Below are 19,153 nucleotides of genomic sequence, written 5' to 3'. Positions count from 1 at the left end.
ATGTATCAAACATATCATACACATGTATGATCTTACTTACATGTGGAATCTAAAAAGCAAAACAGGTGAACACATAAAACAAAATTTATGCATTCAGAGAACAGAGTGGTGGTTATGGGAGCCTCTAGAGGAAGGGGTACACACTTCCAGTTGTGAAATAAATAGGTCATGGTGATTACAGTCAATGGTACTGCATGCATATTTGAAGGTTGCCAGGAAAGTGGATCATGAAACAAATTTTCATCATAAGAAAAAATTTGTAACTTTTTATGATGATAGATGGTGGCTATCTGTGGTGATCATTTTTAGTATGTACAAGTGTCAAATTATTGTGTTATATTCTTGAAATAGTTTTAATGTTTATGTTCATTATATCTCAATTTAAAAAAAAAATTAAGGACCTTCTTTAATAATGTCAGGAAAATAATGTGATACTCACTAGTCATCACTCACCTTTGGACCTGGCAATCCAGGTAACCCAGGATTTCCATGTGGCCCCGGTATGCCCTGCAAATAGTAAAAATGTCATATCACTCTTAGAACAGATCTAGATACAAGTAACAGGTAGTATTTGTTGTAACATTCAAACAAATATCACACAGCATAATTTCATTAAAATGAATGTTATCTTTTTTTTCATAAAAGTATATATCTTTTCCTAGATGTTGGATATTTCACCCTTAGAAAAGAAAGCTATGCTAATTATTAAAAAGGACTAGATTTTTCCATATTTTGATTCAAAACACTGCCTTGAGATGCTTACCTCTTTTAGTTTTCACCCCTATCTCCAGCCATGTTGCATAGTGCTACTTCTAAAAGCTGTGCAGAATAAGAAGTCTAAAAATAACAAAGTGCAAATGTTTAATCTTCTGTCAACATGCCTTAACCCTTTCTGCACTTGGGTTTTTGCTTATGCCATTATATATGCCTTAAAGACTTACTTTATTTCACTTTGCCCCCCTACTACTGCCCAAATCATTCTTCAAGTGTCAACTAAGATCCCACCTCATTTTTAATCCTAGCTACACCATCATAAAGTGGTTTCTCTTTCCTACTAACTTCCATAGAAATTCCTACATGTAAAGTTCATTCGCAATTAATTGTTTGTTGCTTTAGGATATTTCTTACACTGTTCTAACCTGTTATTTAAATATTTTATTGCTATTTTAATCTCTCTTACGATATGTGCCATTTAGTGCTAGGATTGAAATTTTTTTGAAAAGGGATCGTTTTTCATATCACCCAGGATAGCACTTGGAACATCTGAGATACCCAGTAAATATCTGTCAATAACTGCTTTATTTACCAATTATTCATAGATTAACTGTTTTAATGCTTTCTGTTTCTTATTACTGATCCTCATAACAATCCTGCAAGGTGGTTATTTTAACTCCCATTTACAAATGAAGAAACTTAAGCTTACAGAAAACAGCAAGTAGAGGAACTATGATTCAATTCCAGAAGGCCTTCCAGGTCTCCAGACCCCTATATTCATTTGGGTTTGGTACCCACTTCTGAGCTCTTTAGCCATACCTCTAGCTTAACATACAACATATAGTTAATAATTACTTATTTTTCTGTCTTTTCCATTCTGAATTAATAGAGCATTGTGTTTCAAAAAGGAGAGGGGCATTAGCAAAAGCAATACTGGAGGTAGATCTAGCAAGATCAAAACTAAGGGAACAAGATTAGATATTATGACATATGTCCTTTGTAACTTAAAAAAATAAATAAATAAATAGATGGAAAAATTTATGAGGATTTACAATGAGTTACTGATGAGATGTTGGACAAGGGCATAAATGCTTATTTTACGAAGTTCAATAGTGCAACCGTGAGCTAGGACAATAACTTTAGAAAAAATTAATATCAGTGAAAGTATGAGGTCTTTTTTTAAGGATAATTTGTTGGTTGTCCCCAAATGAGATAAAATCTAGTGAGAGAAAAAATGTGAAGTTGCCAGTTTTACTTTAAAGAATGGAAAGGAGACAAAATTTGGAACACAGGTGTAATATTTAGCCTTGAGAAGAGGAATACCATTTCTTTCCTAAAGGATTGAATAAATAAACTTAAAAAAAGATAGAAACTAGAGAAGGAAACGTCTGTATCATGGGAATAGATGGAGACTCAAACGTTGAAGGTCATGCTGTGCAAAAACAGAATCAGTAGTGGAAAGGGAGTGGAATTAGCACAAAGAGAGATCCAGTCCCACAGAAAAGAAGGATCCAGACAGGAACTGGGAGCATGGAAGTGGTCTGCCAGCTATGGAAGAGTGAGCACACTGATGAGAGGCTCTGAAAGGAACATGATAGGTCATCAAGTATAGAGAAATAAACCAAATGCTAAACCACTACAGCCAGTGAGCATTCATCTGAGGCCTCATACCAAGAAGACTTTGTTGTCAATATGGTCGACTCACAGTAATATTTCAGGATGATTTCTCATCGTATTGTTTGCATGATAGATAAAAATCAGGATAGAAAGAAAGGGGATCGTACAAGGCATGTGCATTTGTCTTTATAACACACAGTCCCAATCTTTTTTCTGGCTCTTTGAAGAATTTCTGGTAGTAAAAGTCCACATTTATTTTCTTAAGTTTGAAAGAAATAAATTTTAACACAGCAGTAAATCTTTTGTTGGACCTGCGTAATGTGAGAAACTACTGCTGATCCTTAAGGCAGCTTTTTCCTCAGGACAATTATTTTTCTAGTCAGTAGCTCCAGGATTTTCCACTATGTAATCCAGGAATGTACTATTTTAAGGCAGCCCACTCCTCTTCATTTCCCAAAGCAAATGAACCCCACCTTGAACTATCAACTACCGATGAGATCACTTTATAACTAAGAATAATGTTACAAGTAGCACCAAAAGAGGCACTAATCTACAAATTTGATAATCCTTCTTGGGCATGTTCACAGAGAATGCTCTGGCTGGGTGTTTACACTCAAATAAACAAGCTGCACATGTTCCTGAGTTTCTCTTGAATTGGCAAAGGTAGGGCTAAGTCTGAAGACCCAGGCAGGTTTCCAAAGGAAGTACATACTGTACAATCCTAGGAAAACCATACCACAAAGTTACTGATTCTAACAGCAAGTGGGACATGGAGCCCATTTACTTACCCGTGGACCTCTCTTTCCGGATGGACCTGGGATACCTGCTGGACCCGGTGGACCCTTGGAAAACAATTGCCAAGATGTCAAGCAGCATAATAGATGCATCTTTTCTCACAAGTCTCATTAAGATTCCCATACTAGGGCTTTTTTGCAGTCCCCAGTTCCTAGCTGATGGCGATTTTACAGTAACATGAATCCCACTCACCCTAATCAGCAGGGGTGAGAGTTGAAACTCAAGTGTCCTCTTTAATCTGGCCAGAAATGGCAGCAGGAAGTCTGTGACTTATGGTTACAGCCTCTGTATCTGGTTTTTACGGGGACCATAACTAGTAGTTTTGTGGGTAATTTTTACCTAACTTTACTTTTACTACTGAAGGCGGAATTCAATTTAGGGTTTGGAGACCAACAACTACAGGTTTTTTTTCAGACACATTTCAAAAGACTTGCCCTGAAAAATTAAAGCACTGACCATAGTATGTTCTTTAAAAGACTTACAGCCAGAATCTGTGTAATGTGTTAAACCCTTATGAGATCCTTCTAGTATACTCAGTAATAAATCTGCCTTACACCGAATATAGCATACCAGGAGGTCAGTTATAGACTTAAATGGTTTGCAAAACAAAGTATGGAAGCAAAAGTTGATCCGTGTTTAAAGTGTTCTGAGTTCTTTAAATGTTATTCATTAAATACATCAAATAAGAAATTGGAAACTACTACTTTACCTCCTCATGTAATACTTTGTCATCTTTTTTCACTTACTTTAACAATCGGCTAGGGGCAGAATAAATGTTCATTCGGGACATGGTTAACACATTCATTCATTCATCTTTCATTCACTTTATTGTTACTGAGCACTCTGCTGACATGGAATGATTCTTGGTGTCTCTAGAGCATACACATATTCCATTTTACAAATATCCATTAAATATTGCTTTAAGAATAGTATGAACATTGAAATTAGACATATCAAAGTTAAAGTACCACCCCTATCATTAACAAGCAGCACGCATACTTAATGAGCCTCCTTTTTAGCCTCATTTTTCTCATTTCTCAATCTTGCTATTAACTACTCTTTGAAAAATTCTTCCTTTATTTAAGTTATGATCATTTTGAAGTTTCATACTGTTCTTTTATATTCCAAACTGTCCACTTTCCTTTAATTGTATTTTTCCTTCTCCTATTCCCTAACTTAATAAAAAACCTCTCATGTACTTCCTAATATTGAGAGATAAGTACTATATCTATTCAACCTCCGACTGAGGGCATTCTCCTTCCTGAGTTGTTTTCAAATATTTTAACAGCTAGTATTTTACTACTAGTGTCCACCAAAGATTGACTTCCACTTTTTTTTTTTTAAATTGAAATTCTTTTCACAGTTCTGGTTGTTGTTATAATCAGAAGTTAACAGCTATTAATTTGAAGTCCCAAAAATAAGAAGATTAGAAAACTAAAATCGAATGTCCAGTTTGGTTTATTGCCCTATCACACTACATTACAACAAAAGAAACACCATTCCTTTCACATTGAAAAGGTAATTAATATTAGGTACTGGGGAAGAAAGAAAGTATATTTTATGTCATGATTAAAATATTTAAGTTCTTTAATAAGCACTAAATAAAAATCAATTTTAGCTTTCTACACAATTTTGCATTTTCGAATCTTTGAGAACAGATTATTAATAGGGATTTCTAGAAAACAGGGAAGTAAATTGATTTTATATGCCATGTCTTGTTTGAGGAGAATAAGTTATTTTCTGTAAATAAAGTTAAGTACTAAAAATGGCCCTTTAACTTTGAGATTACTGATTATTAAGAGAAAGTATAATTCAATGAAAAGAGCAATAGTTTTGCAATTGTCCAATCTAGATTCAAATCATTACTCAATCATTTACTAGCTAAATCATTTACTAGCTAAATTTACTTTGGATAAATCAGTTACTCTTTTTAAGCCATAGTTCCTCATCTTTAAAAAAATTATAAAAATAAGTTATGATTATTTTTAATTTTTATAATCATTTCTAATGATTATAAAAATCTACCTTTCAGAGTTATTGTGAACATTAAAGATACTAGATAGAAAAAAACCTATCACTATGGCTGATATATAGTAGTTGACCAGTAAACTATAATGAATTTTTTATTTTTATTTAATTAATTTATTTATTTTTAAGATTTTACTTATTTATTCATGAGAGACACAGGCAGAGACACAGGCAGAGGGATAAGCAGGCTCCATGCAGGGAGCCCAACATGGGACTTGATCCTGGGTCTCCAGGATCACACCCTGGGCTGAAGGCGGCGTTAAACCACTGAGCTACCAGGGCTGCCCCATAATGAATTTTTTAAAGGTGTATATGGGACACATCAACTACTCAATTAATGTTAGTTATAATATAATTACTAGGGTAATTACTATTATTACTAGTATATAAGTATATATATTAAGGCAAATATATTTACTAGACTATAACTTCTAAAAGATAGGAATGCCTGCCTAATTAATCTTGGAAGTCCTGTGTCTAAAATTCCTTTTTTCATTCAATCATTCATTCATCCATTCACTCATTCAATAAACATTAGTAAGCATCAAGCCCTCCTGGAGCTTACAGTCCAGATAAAAAGACACATGTTAACAGATAAGTACATAATTATACATTTTACTTAGTGATATGAGGGAAAAGCAAGCAACAGAGAGATTCACATAGTTAGTGCACCTCATTTATTTGTGATGTCAGAAGAATTCTCTGAGGAAGTGCTAAGTTAGGCCAAAAAGACAAATAAGAGAAAAGAAGAGAAAATAAAATTCCAGAAAATTGGAAGAAATGAATGAGGGTATGAGTAAAACAAAACAAACCAAAGAAGAAGCATAGTCTTATTGAGAAATTAAAAAGAAAACTCAGTGAGAATAAAGGGAAGTGGAACAAATGAAGTTGCAGAAGTAAGGAGCCAAATCATGCACACCTACATAGGTTATAATAAAAAGTCTTTCATTTATGATAAGTGCTTTATTCTTTTGCTGCTGAAGAATTTAAGCAGCTAAAAGATGTGAGGTGATTTGTGTTTTCAAAAAGATCACTAGAGAATTTTCATAAAACATGGCAGAATGAGAACATTTTTTAAACTTCTCTCCCTCCCTCAAAACCCACTGAAAACAACAAAAAGCACCAAAAGAAAAAACATCATTTCCAACAAAACAGGGATAGGACCACAACCACAAACCACAAAATATGAACATTATCTTCCAAATACTGAGAAACGGTGGTGTAAGGAAAGATGTTGAGAGATGACCGAAAACCAAAAACCTCCTCAGACCTCAAAACTTGGACAGGCTACAGTTATCTAAAAGCATATCAATCTTGAGAGTTCATTCCAAAAATCCTTTGATTACAACGATGAGGTTTAAGGGAATGAGAAAGCCATAGCCAATATGATTAATGGCCCAATGAAGACCCAGCTCCAAACAGCCCAGAGTAAGGAAGGTAGAGCTAAAAAGGAAGAACCCATCATTTTTATGACCTGCAACCAAACATCCTATCCTCAGGAGATTTCTGGTGGTGAAAGAGGGTAAAAGACAGGAGCATAAATCATCATATTGGCTCTTAAGGAGCCTGTGAAATAAAGAGCTTCATAATAAATTGTACATGAAAATAAGAGAAGATCTGTCTCCAGGCAGAGGACAAAATAAATACGGTAAGATGGTGTTTAAAGGCAGCAACTTAAATTTGACACTGTGTGTCACTCCACCTAACTTTCCTTTGCCTCTCCCTATACTATCCCAAAACAAATAGTGCCCCAGTTAGAGTTGTTTTTATTTTTAAAATGGCTAATAACCAGAAAGAAACCAGCAGGTGACTTATACATACATATCAAGGAGGGACGGGGGGAAGTATGAGGACAGAAACATACATTTAAAATAAATGAAAATTATTCATCAGAGGAGGGACACCTGGGTGGCCCAGCGGTTGAGCCTCTGCCTTCAACTCAGGACATGATCCCAGAGTTCTGGGATTGAGTCCTGCATCGGGCTTCTGCATAGAGCCTGCTTCTCCTCCCTCTGCCTGTGTCTCTGCCTCTCTCTGTGTGTCTCTCACGAATAAATAAATCTGTTAAAAAAATTATTTATCAGAGGAGGAATTACTCCATGCAACAGAGAAAAAGTTCAGTCATATAGATGCAAAGAATTTCAAGATGCCATTTTTCTATAAAAAGAGAACTCAAGGGGTGCCTGGGTGGCTTAGTTGGCTAGGTGGCTGCCTTTGGCTTCGGTCATGATCCCAGGGCCCTGGGATCAAGTCCCATATCAGGCTCCCTGCTTAGCAGGGGTCGGGGGGTTGGAGGGAAGGGTGGTCTGCTTCTCCCTTTCTCTCTACCCATCCCCCCTGCTCATGCTGTCTCTCAAATAAATATACAGTTTTTAAAAAGAGAAAGAGAGAACTCAAAGAAGAGTTACAAGAAATAAAAGTAACAATGAAGGGTAATGAAATGTGAACCAGAAGAGTTCAAGAAAGATATGAAAAGAGCAAAAAAGAAACCATTATAGGCGAAAACCATGTCAAATACAATTGAAAAATCAATAAAGGAATGTGAGTGCAGAATAACTGAATTCACACAAAATGAAATAGAAAAAAAGCAATTACACATAGACATGCTTGTAGAGATTATATCTAATATCACAAAGGACATCCAACATATGTTTGTTGAGGAGCCTGAAGAAGAACACGGGAAAAAAGAAAAGAAAAATATTTGAGGATATAATGGAAGATGTTTCTATAATGAAATAAAAATAATCTTCATATCAAAGGAGTACCAGAAAAAAAAAAAAAACCTGATACAGACTTAAATAGGCTTAATGAACTTGAGAGATGATGAAGGAACTGCACAGGTATAAGGTGGAAAAAATCATCACCGCAAGTAGGAGAAATCAGGCTGGCCTCAGAGACTTCACACAGTAACATCTACTTCAAGAAGTGAAGCAACAATCCCTGCAAAGTTCATCATTTCATCACCATTCATACTTCAATTAGATTTTTTAAAAATCTACCTTTAGTCTTCTACCCTATGTTTACGTTGGACTGTGAAGTTCAACAGTGGCTTTCATTAGAAGAACCCATTTCCTCCACTGTTCAGCCCTCACCCTTTTTGACTTCTATGTAGCTTTTGGAACTACTGATCAATTTCTTCTCAAAACTCTTCATGGGCTTTTGTCACAGTACACTATACTCTTCTCTCCCATCTGACCGTTCATTCACATTTCTGCTTTTTGTCTGCCATAATCCCAAAGCAAAAATTCCCCCATGATTTGCTTCTTCACTTATGCCAAACTCCTTTCTTTGAAAATTATCCAACCCTATAGCTTTAACAATAATATTAATAGGAAGAGTCCCAAATCGTTATCTCTATCTTGATCTCTCTTTTGCACTTCAGCTTCTTCAATGTTTCCAACAGCTGAATTTCCAACAGAATTATCAATGTTCTAACTTAGTTTCCGCTCCTAAAATTGACTTCCTCTCTTAATTACTGATTTTAGTAAAGGTATTACCATTCCCTCAAACCGCAGACTTAAAACTTCAGTTGTCTTTGATTCTCTTCCTTTCTGCTTGGTTCCTAGGCCTAATTAATTTCCTAGTTCTACCAAATCTTTCTTCAAAATATCTCTTAAATCCTACCTTTCCTCTTCATTTTCATTGCTATCATCCTAGATTAGGTCCTAGCCCTTGTAACATCAAGATGATAGCAGGGGGATGCCTGGGTGGCTCAGCAGTTGAACCTTTGGCTCAGGTTGTGATCCTGGGGTCCTGGAACTGAGTCCCACATCAAGCTTCTTGTGGGGAGCCTGCTCCTCCCTCTGCTGGGTCTCTGCCTCTCTCTCTCACTCTGTGTCTCTCATAAGTAAATAAATAAAATCTTAAAAAAAAAAAAAAGATGATAGCAGGAACTTCTTGTCTGTGCTGGGCACTAACAGACTGACTTACCTATTAGTATCTGTTCAGAAACCTACAAAATTCCCCAGAGAACAAAATAAAATTAGAACTATCAGTTTGACAATTAAAACTCTCCACAACCGGACAACATCTAGCTTGGGTCTTATATTTGTCCAATATTATTCAACCCAACATCATGAAAGAGTTTGAGCTTTAGAGGCAGAAAACCTGAATTCAAACCCTGGGGCTCCATCGTTTATTAGCAATGTGGTTATGAGCAAGTAAATTAACTTTTCTAGGCTTCTGTTTCTTCACTTGAAAGATGAAGATAATAATACCAACCTCACTGAGTTAATTTAAGATAAGGTAATGAATGTAAAGGGCATGGTACAGCATCTGTCACAAAGTAAAAACTCATTAGATGATAGCTGTTATGCCACTTTTCCTATATAAAAAAATAGACCAGTTCCTTCCCCCTATCAAAATCTATGCATTCTTTGAGGCTTAAGTTACAACTTTGTTCACAAGAACGTATTCTGAACAACTCGCCTTAAGTGACCTTTCATAGAGATCTCCTCAGAAAATATTTCTCTCAGGCACCTGGTTCAGTGGGTTAAGCATCTACCTTCAGCTCAGGTCATGATCTCAGGGTCCTGGGATTGAGCCCCATGTCAGGCTCCCTGCTCAGAAGGGAGTCTACTTCTCCCTCTGTCCCTCCTTCTGTTTGTGTAAGCTCTAATAAATAAATAAAATCTTTTTAAAAAAGAAAATATATCTGTTATGAACATTTGTATCCCATACACTTGGTTTGTAAGCTCCTTTTGATCCATGGCTGTGTTACACATACTTTGTGTTCCTGCTTTGCCCATAGCAGAAACTAAGTAAATATCCGTTAAATATTATTGGTCCATTTACCAACGTTGAAATGACTATTTGGGGGTTTATAGAAGAACATAATACTCATCTCATCATATGGATTTTTTCTGAAGAAAGTAAATGACTTCATAACTATTTGTTTAATATGACCTGTCCAGTAGCTCACTTTTATTATTAATATGTTAATAATTAATTGCTATAGTGGAAAAGACTTTATTTCTCTATAATAATATACTATTCAGATTTTATTTTAAAATCTTTAAATATTCATTTAATAAGAATTGTTCAATACCCATCAAATCACTTTAAGCAAGAACCACAAAGGAAACATAAGCTAAGCAAGTGACATCATCTTCTCCCATTCAATGGCTTCCAGAATCAAACTAATGACCCAAATTTTATTTTCATCAAATAAATACTTTAAGATATATTTTAGTCTGCTTGCAATTAGAAAATTATTTTTTTAAGATTGTATTTATTTATTCGTGAAAGACACAGAAAGAGAGAGAGGCAGAGACGCAGGCAGAGGGAGAAGCAGGCTCCCTGCAGGGAGCCGGATGCAGGACTCGATCCTGGGTCTCTAGAATCACGCCCTGGGCTGAAGGCGGCGCTAAACCGCTGAGCCACCAGGACTGCCCAGAAAATTATTTTCTAAACACATATGGGAGATTACTCAAGATATACAAATATAAAAGGCAAAAACATGTTTCTAATGTGATTTTAAATAGATTTTATAAAGTTTTAAATGATTTAGAAATTTTTCAACTATTCATCTGTAATTGCACCTACACAACAAAAGAGCTTCAGAGCTGAAAACATCTATTATCTCATAGTTTTGTTTATACATTATTAAATAAGTGATTTGGCTGGGTTTTTTTTATAGAATACGCAGATGGGCTGTTAGCTATTTTTTGTATTTTTTTTGTTAGCTATTTATTGTATTTTTGTAGCTTTTATTAATTCATAAATGTAAATGCACTATATCATTAAAGATACAATGAAATATGTTACTCTTAATAGATACTAAACTATTTCATTTAGAACAATAATGTGTTTGCTTTTTTCTAGTGATTCACTATAAAATTATCTCTACCTGAAATAAATTTTTATATTCCATTTTAATCCATTTGATATTATTTTGCTGAAAGATGTGTTTAATAATGATTATCATTAATTTAATTGATGTATGTAATGCATTTTTCTTTAGTATATTACAAGTTTCATATCCTTCTCTTAACATAACTATGTATTAAATCTGTTTTTTCTATAAAGAATGCTGATCTATATTTAACAGTCAAAATTCTGCTTGAGGGGATCCCTGGGTGGCGCAGCGGTTTGGCGCCTGCCTTTGGCCCAGGGCGCGATCCTGGAGACCCAGGATCGAATCCCACGTCGGCTCCCGGTGCATGGAGCCTGCTTCTCCCTCTGCCTGTGTCTCTGCCTCTCTCTCTCTGTGTGTCTGTGTGTGAATATCATAAAAAAAAAAAATTCTGCTTGAGTTTCAACTGGACAAGAAAAACATACAGCTTACTCACCACTTTACCAGAATTAAGTAACCTTTCAGCCTACCAAAACAACAACAACAACAAAAATACAATATTTGAACCAAATATTGGTTGGATGCATTACAGTAACCATAAATTCACTTACTATAGGCAGGATACATTTCTGAAACATATCTGTTCTGCTCTGTATTATTCAGTCTAGAGATTTTTTTTTTGATAGTTAATACATTAAGACAGATTTTAAAAACAACTTACGGGAGGTCCAGGGTCCCCTTTTGGCCCTCTTAGAGTCTCCATTTCGAGCATTGTATTAAGATCCTCATAATAATAATAATAATCATAAAGGTCAGTCTCATAGCTATTTTCGATGGGATAGGTAGCATCAGGATCAAATTCACCTTCTTTCCTCAGGTCAAGGTGATTGTCCACAGATGGCTCATCTGTCACTCTGTATAAGGTTGTGTTTAAAATCTGCTGCAGTTCCATGAGTTCATTAGTGTGTAGATTTGCTGCAATAGCCTTCTTGAGATTGATCATTGTTTCTTGTTTTATATGTGGAAGAACGGATGATATCTTCTTAAATGGTAGCAGACCAGTTACTCTATCATTATGTTGTGTGACATTGTCAGATACATTTGGGAGAGAACTAAATTTCTCCTTGCTCTTTGTTCTCGCCTTATTAAGGAGATGATGGGTCACTGACAGGCTTAAATTTGTCTGAGTATGTTCCTCAGTAATCATTTCTTTGGCCTGAATTCCATGGTTTACAAGATCCACAGCAGACACATTGCTTGAATGAAGAGACACTGACTGAGACTTTGACATCTGGAGTCCTTGCTGTTTACGGACTGTTGCAGAATCATTATTTATCATATTTGGGATGCTTTTGCCTTTGGTAAATGTGTCCTCTGACAGCACTTTTTCACCAAATTTTTTGGGCAAGGGAGAGTTTTCCAGTATTTCAGCTGGTTTGATGGTTGTATGAAGAAGGCTTATCTCAGGGCGACAATGCTGTTTCATATATCTACAATAGTCTGCAGATACTTCTGCAGAAGGAATAATATCCAACTGACATACTATTCCTTCAAAATGGACAGAATTATTATTCATACTTCCTAAGGTAAACACACTGTTAGAATCAAAAGTCTGAACTTCTGAAAGAGTCTCTCTGCTAAAAGATTTCTTTCCACACTCAACAAACATTGAGACAACTTGGTTTCTAATAGTAATGGCAAATGAGTGCCATCGCTCATTGTGAACACTGTAGTTGAAAAATACAGACTGCTTTCCTCCAAGGTATACTACTAATTTTTTAGGTAATAATTGCACTCCTAATTGCAGTCTATTTTTATTTCTAATGCTGAAGAGAAATGCATTGTTTACTCTATGTGACTGCAACCCAATTAATATTGTAAATGGCTGTTCTAAGTTGAATGGTAAAATTTTCATGAGAGGTGACTCAATATAAGCATCATTTGTTAAAATGACACCTAATTCTGTTAAGTGGACCCCCTGAGGTAATGATGTAGATGATGATGGTACAGCAGTCACTGATGATGAGTGTCTTACATCTTTGCCTCCAAGGCCTAGTTGATGAAGAATGTCTATGCCTGGAAATTAAAAAGAAAGAGAGAGAGAGAGAGAGAGAAGGAGAAAGAATCTTACTCTTATGTATTCATATGTTCATATAAATATTTGAATATATTCTCATAACAGTAATCTCTAAAATAAGCATGCTCTATCAATTTCCAGGTAATGAGAGAAATGGAGAGAAAGAGTAAAATGTTATACTCCGTTATTTGAAACACACACATACACGCACAGCCATGCACACACACACACACAAACACACCCCAATATCTCTAAACCCAAAATTTAATAATTGTTCTCTCCGGAATCTTATTTGGTACTCCAATGAATATTACTTCTTTAATTTAGGACTTAAAATTTTATGACTTCTATGTTAAAGAGGAACAGGGGACACAATTACCAAAAGAAATTTATAACTTGGCAGTCATTTTATAAATTAAGTTCACATAATCTTTTAAGCTATAATTTTGCAGGCTATTTTTTTTCCCTTACAGGTTTCTGAGAATTTACAAGTCACATAAGAGTTCTCCCTATGCCTCATACCTTATGTGTGCTACAGAAAGAATATTCAGTCACCTTGATATCTCCTGGACAGGAGAACTTAAATTCCAATTGTTGATGATCATATACTTTTTATTTCCCTTCCAAGTTTCTCTTGCTTCCATTGTTTTCTCAGTCTTCCACAGTAATTTTTATCCAAACCATTTTTAGACTTTCTCAATATTTATCACATAATATAGATTTTATGTAATATAAATTTCATATAATTAAGGCCTTTATTAGTTTATTTTTATTGCAATGTTACTAATAGTATACTCCTTATCTCCCTTATCCAATTATAAACTCTTGGAAGACAGATTCTATGTCTGATTCACTACTCAATATCTACTATTCTCACCTTGCAAATAGTTCTACAATTTCTAAATTAATGAATTTGCCCATCAAAATCTCATTAGATGTCACATTTGTCTCTATAGTCTTATAAAATTAAATACATTTTTGTAAAGAATAATGAATCCTTTGTTAGAGATATAGAACAGTTTAGTCAGCCACATGACCTTTATTATTTAGGGGGTTATAAATCTCCCACTTGCATCTTTGTACATATTTAATCATTTCCAACAAGAAATGTCAAAGAATATTAATTCATAACCATGATACATGAGAAAAAATAAGTTTTTGAAGATTAGCCAAAAAACTGTGAATCATCGTAATTTCTCTTTTATAGGAAATTAGATATTTGATAATTCATATTTATTACAAATAGCAAACATAGTGGCAAAATATCACCCATGCATAATCTAGCAATACAATTAAAATATTTTCTTAGAAGAGAGCTTTACAAAATACTCAAGTGTTTTAAGGTTAGAACAACCATCATTTTATTGATAAAACAGTTGTAGTTTTATACTAGTTTTAACTATTATAAATGTTTGTATCAAAAAATAAATAAATAAATGTTTGTATCTAAGATACAGTATGACAGCATCTCTCAAACTCTTCCACCAAAACATTATTAACAGCAGTTTAGAATTATATGCATCTCCAGGAATTTGGAGGAATAGTTTAAAGAGGCCCCATAAAAGCACAAAAAATATCTTTGACTTCTCATGTTTTATAGTTAAAATTTAGGAAAAACTTTTTAATTTTACTCCATAATATGACTGTTTGTTTTAATATAAAACATGAACGACCAGCTAAATCAGTTAACTATCCCCATCCCCAATCTTCATTGAAAATTTATACTCCTGAAACATAGATCTGCTTAGTCTGTGAATTTTTTTGATTAATTAATTTATTTGAGGGAGGGAGAGAGAGAAAGAGAGAGAAGATAGAGAACATACAGGTGGAGAGAGGGAAAGGGAGGAGAGATGGAGGAACCTCTCTCTCCCCCAACACCTACTCTGCTGAGTGGAAAGCCTTACTCAGGGCCTTGATCCCAGGACTCTGATTATCATGACCTGAGCTGAAAACAAGAGTCGGCTGTTTGACTGAGCCACCCAGGTGGCCCAAGTCAGTGACTTTGTGTTTGCTTGACCAATGATATCTGCCTCTATGGGTGTACATATCTCAATCTGAGAGATAAACTATGTTAGAAACACTGCTCTTATGAAAATTACAATGCTTAAAGTGTATAAATCATATACTATGTGAAAGTTTTCATTCTAGAAGATGCCAGATAGACCATCCTTACACAAAGGAAGTGCCACTTCTCTGTGGTAGAATGTCAAGGGCTGCTCCTTGCCCAAAGAAAACTTCTTCTTGCATTTAACAAGAACCCCTGTTATCTAGTAACTCAAATTTCTGATGCTATTCATGGAAATATTACTGGAAAGAGCAATAATAAAAACTTTATTATGTGTGTTTTTAATATTTCATATATATTTTCCTTTGATTCTATTTTTGAGTTTTTACAACAAATAGCTAAGATATTTTAAGACAAATGTCTTTGAAGATTTGCTACTCAGTAAGTTTCTTGTTATTGAACTATCCTTGCATTTCTGAAATAAAATCTACTTGATGGTTGGATATTATTATTTTGAAAGTTTGCTGGATTCTCAAAGAATAATATATGTAGAATCATCACGTTAATAATTATGTTAAACTCCCTCTGCCTGTCTCTGCCTCTCTCTCTTAGTCTGTGTCTCTCATGAATAAATAAATAATATTTATAAGTTAAGACTGGTGTGTGGTTTTTCTCCTACTGGACTATTTTTACCAGAATATAACACCAATTCATTATTTTCTATGGCCTAATTTAAATAGAATTTATAAGACTAAGTTTTAAAAATGTGAAGTACAAATTAGACACCATTCTCTAATCACAATGCTAACAAGTTAGATTTTAATAACAAAATGAGAAAACAAATAAACAAAATCCTTTAATTGGAAAATGTAAAGATTTTCTCCTAAATCACTTGGGTCAATGGGAAAATACAAATAAAAACTACATAGTTTTTAGAAAACAACAAAAATTAAAATACTGCATATCAAGGTCTATGGGATACACCTTTAGAATTATCTTTTAGAAAGAAAGACTTATATTTTTATTCTGTTACCTCTAAAATTATAAATATACACAATGTCTCTAGTCCTCTTTACTTAGACAGATCTATTACTTCTTTCCTATGAACAGTGTTTCCTCTTTCTTTTTCTCCCTCCTCCCCTCTCCCTTACCGTCTAATATTAGCCAATAGAATTAGCTTTCCTAGCATTTATCTTTTTATTATTAAGTATCCTGATAGTATTTTTTATTTGCTTTATCAGCTTTGGATAATATTATTTCCCAGCTTCTAAATAGGAGCCAATCACCAAACTTAATGTATTTCCTGTCTTTTATTCCCTTTTTCCCTCCTATTGTGAATGATTGTACCATTCCTACATTAATTTATATCATAATTTATATGCAGTTCTGTTCCCACATTTTCTCCTGGTAAATAGAACCAATCTTTTGGAGTCATTTTCCCAGTTATTTCCTTTTTGATGAAGTTAATCCTGTATTAATCTCCTCAAGAAACATTCATGGGAAAATTTCCTGGATGTTTGACTTTTTAGAATTGTTTGTTGGTAGCATTGGTTTTTTTTGTTTGTTTGGTTTTTTTTTGGGGGGGGGGGGGTTTATAAAGATTTTGTTATTTATTCATGAGAGACACAGAGAGAGAGGCAGAGACATAGGCAGAGGGAGAAGCAGGCTCCATGCAGGAAGCCCGATGTGGGACTCAATCCCAGGATTCCAGGATCACGCCCTGAGCCAAAGGCAGACGATCAACCGCTGAGCCACCAAAGCATCCCTGTTGATAGCATTGTATCTTAAATTTCATTGGACATAAAATTCGTTGCTAATGTATTCTTTCCTTGAATATCTTATTCAAGATATGATTCCACTATCTATAGGTATGGAATGTTAGGATAGAAAAATCTGAAGGCAGCTAATTTTGTTTCTCCCTCTAAGGAGTGACTCAATTTTTTTTGTGTGTGTGACTCTAAGTGACTCAATTTTTTTTTTTTTTAACCAACATGCCCCAAAACTGCTGCTCTTTATCCTTGAAGTACAAATTTCATTAGGATATGGCTTCATATGAACCATTCTGGATAAATGTTTCCAGGCATATAGTATGCCCATTTGCTGTTCCCTCCAGCAAAGTTTTCATGAATTGGATCCCTGAATATTTGTTCTAGTTTATAGTTGTGGGTTTCCTCTTCAAAAATTACTATTATAAGTATGTTTAATCTCCACCACTGTCTTCTATATCTATCATTTCTCTGCAATCTTTTAAAATGTTATTTATCTTCAGTTCTGTTTTTTCATTCCTGCCTTTACCATATTTTCTATAATTTCTAACCTCCTTTTGTGTTCCTTCCAATTTCCTCCTGATTTATAAAAATGATTTTTCCTACGACACCTTTTCTGAGTTCTACAAGCTCACAATTCATATCCCTTTAATATCTTGCCATCTCTTCCTTCTCTTGAGTTCTTATATTTCTGTTTTATGATCTTCCTTCATCGTGATTTTTTTTATCTGTGCATTCTCATTTTGCTGCTTTCACCTATATTTTTCTTATTGTACCTTTCTATTTATGCTGTGTTGCTTTTAGTTACTCACTATTTCATACTCAATAGTTTATAGAAAGATGCTAGGGAGAAGACAAAGAGGCATGCCTTCCAAATCTCAAAACCCAAAGGCTGTTTCAGCATTACCAGAGTTCTTTCAAGTGGCCTTTTGATATAGCCTCACCTTCTTCTCTGGATCAGACCTAATCTAGCAGAACTTCTATAGCCATCCTAGTTGGCAACACCCTACTCTCCTTCCCCAGTATCCACTCTCATTGCTATATGCTTCAGAATGAATCCTTCACCTTAGGAAGTAGATTTGTGCATGTTCTGAGATCTTTCCTCACCGAGCCATTTAGCTATTATCTGTGCTTCTTTCTTGTACTTGCTCCTGGGCAGCTTCTGTCCTCCCCAGATCCTGTAGCAGTTGTTTTGTATAGGGGCTCAAGGTTAAGGTACTTTGGGGTATGCTCCTCATTTAAAAAGTGTGTGGTTATACTGGCACTTTTATGTTTTTCTCAGCATATTTTGAGAGTTTGCAGATTTTATCATTCCCCTAGTTTTGCTGGAAATGGAGTTTTCAGGGTTATTTACTATTTCATTCATCTTTTTTTCTTTTTGTATGATATACAAAAACAGAAGTGGGAAGATAATATCTCATGATTTCAAGTTTATATTTAAAGTCTATTTGTAGGGGATCCCTGGGTGGCTCAGCGGTTTAGCGCCTGCCTTTGGCCCAGGGCGTGATCCTGGAGTCTAGGGATTGAGTCCCACGTCAGGCTCCTGGCATGGAGCCTGCTTCTCCCTCCTCCTGTGTCTCTGCCTCTCTCTCTCACTATGTCTATCATAAACAAATAAATAAATAAATAAATAAATAAATAAATACATCTTTAAAAAATAAAAAATAAAATCTATATGAATTTCAAAGATGAAGAATCTGAAGCCCAGAGAGATTATGTAACCTAGTCAAGATCATATGGCTGATAAATAGTAGAAATAGATATAAGTCCAATCAGTCTAGCTTCAAAGTCTATAATCTTTGTCTCACCACACTACCTTACAGGCACTCTATTCTCCACATCACCTGGCATATTCTTTGGCAAGTCTCACAATCAATCATGGCAGGGTTATTTCTTCCCACTGAATCTCACAATGGGCAATACCCCCTAGGCTGCCAACAGAATTGGTATCTGAGTGGACATCTAAATGTTAATCCTACTTAAACTTTCAAATCTTAATGTAAATATGTTTAGCTTAAATTTTGTGGCAGATACTGATATGAGAACAGAGAACTCTTAAGGATAAAAGGCACATATGAGAGGGTCTGGGGAGAACAGGAGAATGAAAGTCTTCTATCAAAGGACAGACTATTGTTAATTTAGGTCTGGCCCTGGATATCACCAAACTGCAATTTGGAAGTTAAATTTAGATAATTAGTACTGATGAATACAGCAAGAAAAAACTTAGTTGTCTATAATAGGTTACTTGTTTCATTAGTGACCCTAACCACAAAATCAATCCAGTTTGTGTTACTTGGGAAATCAGTTACTATTTAAAGAATACTGATTACCAACGAGGCACTTCATTAAGTGCTTTG

General features: G+C 34.9%; 1 protein-coding gene across 7 annotated transcripts in view; it reads right to left on the bottom strand.

Moving 5' to 3' along the window:
- Window positions 1-19,153, bottom strand: part of COL24A1 (collagen type XXIV alpha 1 chain) — a 388,183-nt gene that overhangs the window by 349,981 nt on the left and 19,049 nt on the right. For all 7 annotated transcript variants that reach the window (XR_005987020.1, XM_041750763.1, XM_041750767.1 and 4 more), the window contains 3 exons: window positions 11,670-13,024; window positions 3,120-3,173; window positions 454-507 (listed from right to left, as the gene is read on the bottom strand). Coding sequence is in view for 6 of the 7 variants with exons in the window: in XM_041750763.1 (XP_041606697.1) it covers window positions 454-507; window positions 3,120-3,173; window positions 11,670-13,024 (1,463 nt within the window). In the remaining variant the exon portion in view is untranslated. The remainder of the gene's footprint in view (window positions 1-453; window positions 508-3,119; window positions 3,174-11,669; window positions 13,025-19,153) is intronic.

This window comes from Vulpes lagopus, chromosome 3 (genome assembly GCF_018345385.1).
Source record: "Vulpes lagopus strain Blue_001 chromosome 3, ASM1834538v1, whole genome shotgun sequence".
NCBI lineage: Eukaryota > Metazoa > Chordata > Mammalia > Carnivora > Canidae > Vulpes > Vulpes lagopus.
The sequence above is the reverse complement of the archived record's forward strand: the minus strand, read 5'-3'. Positions and strand labels throughout refer to the sequence as shown.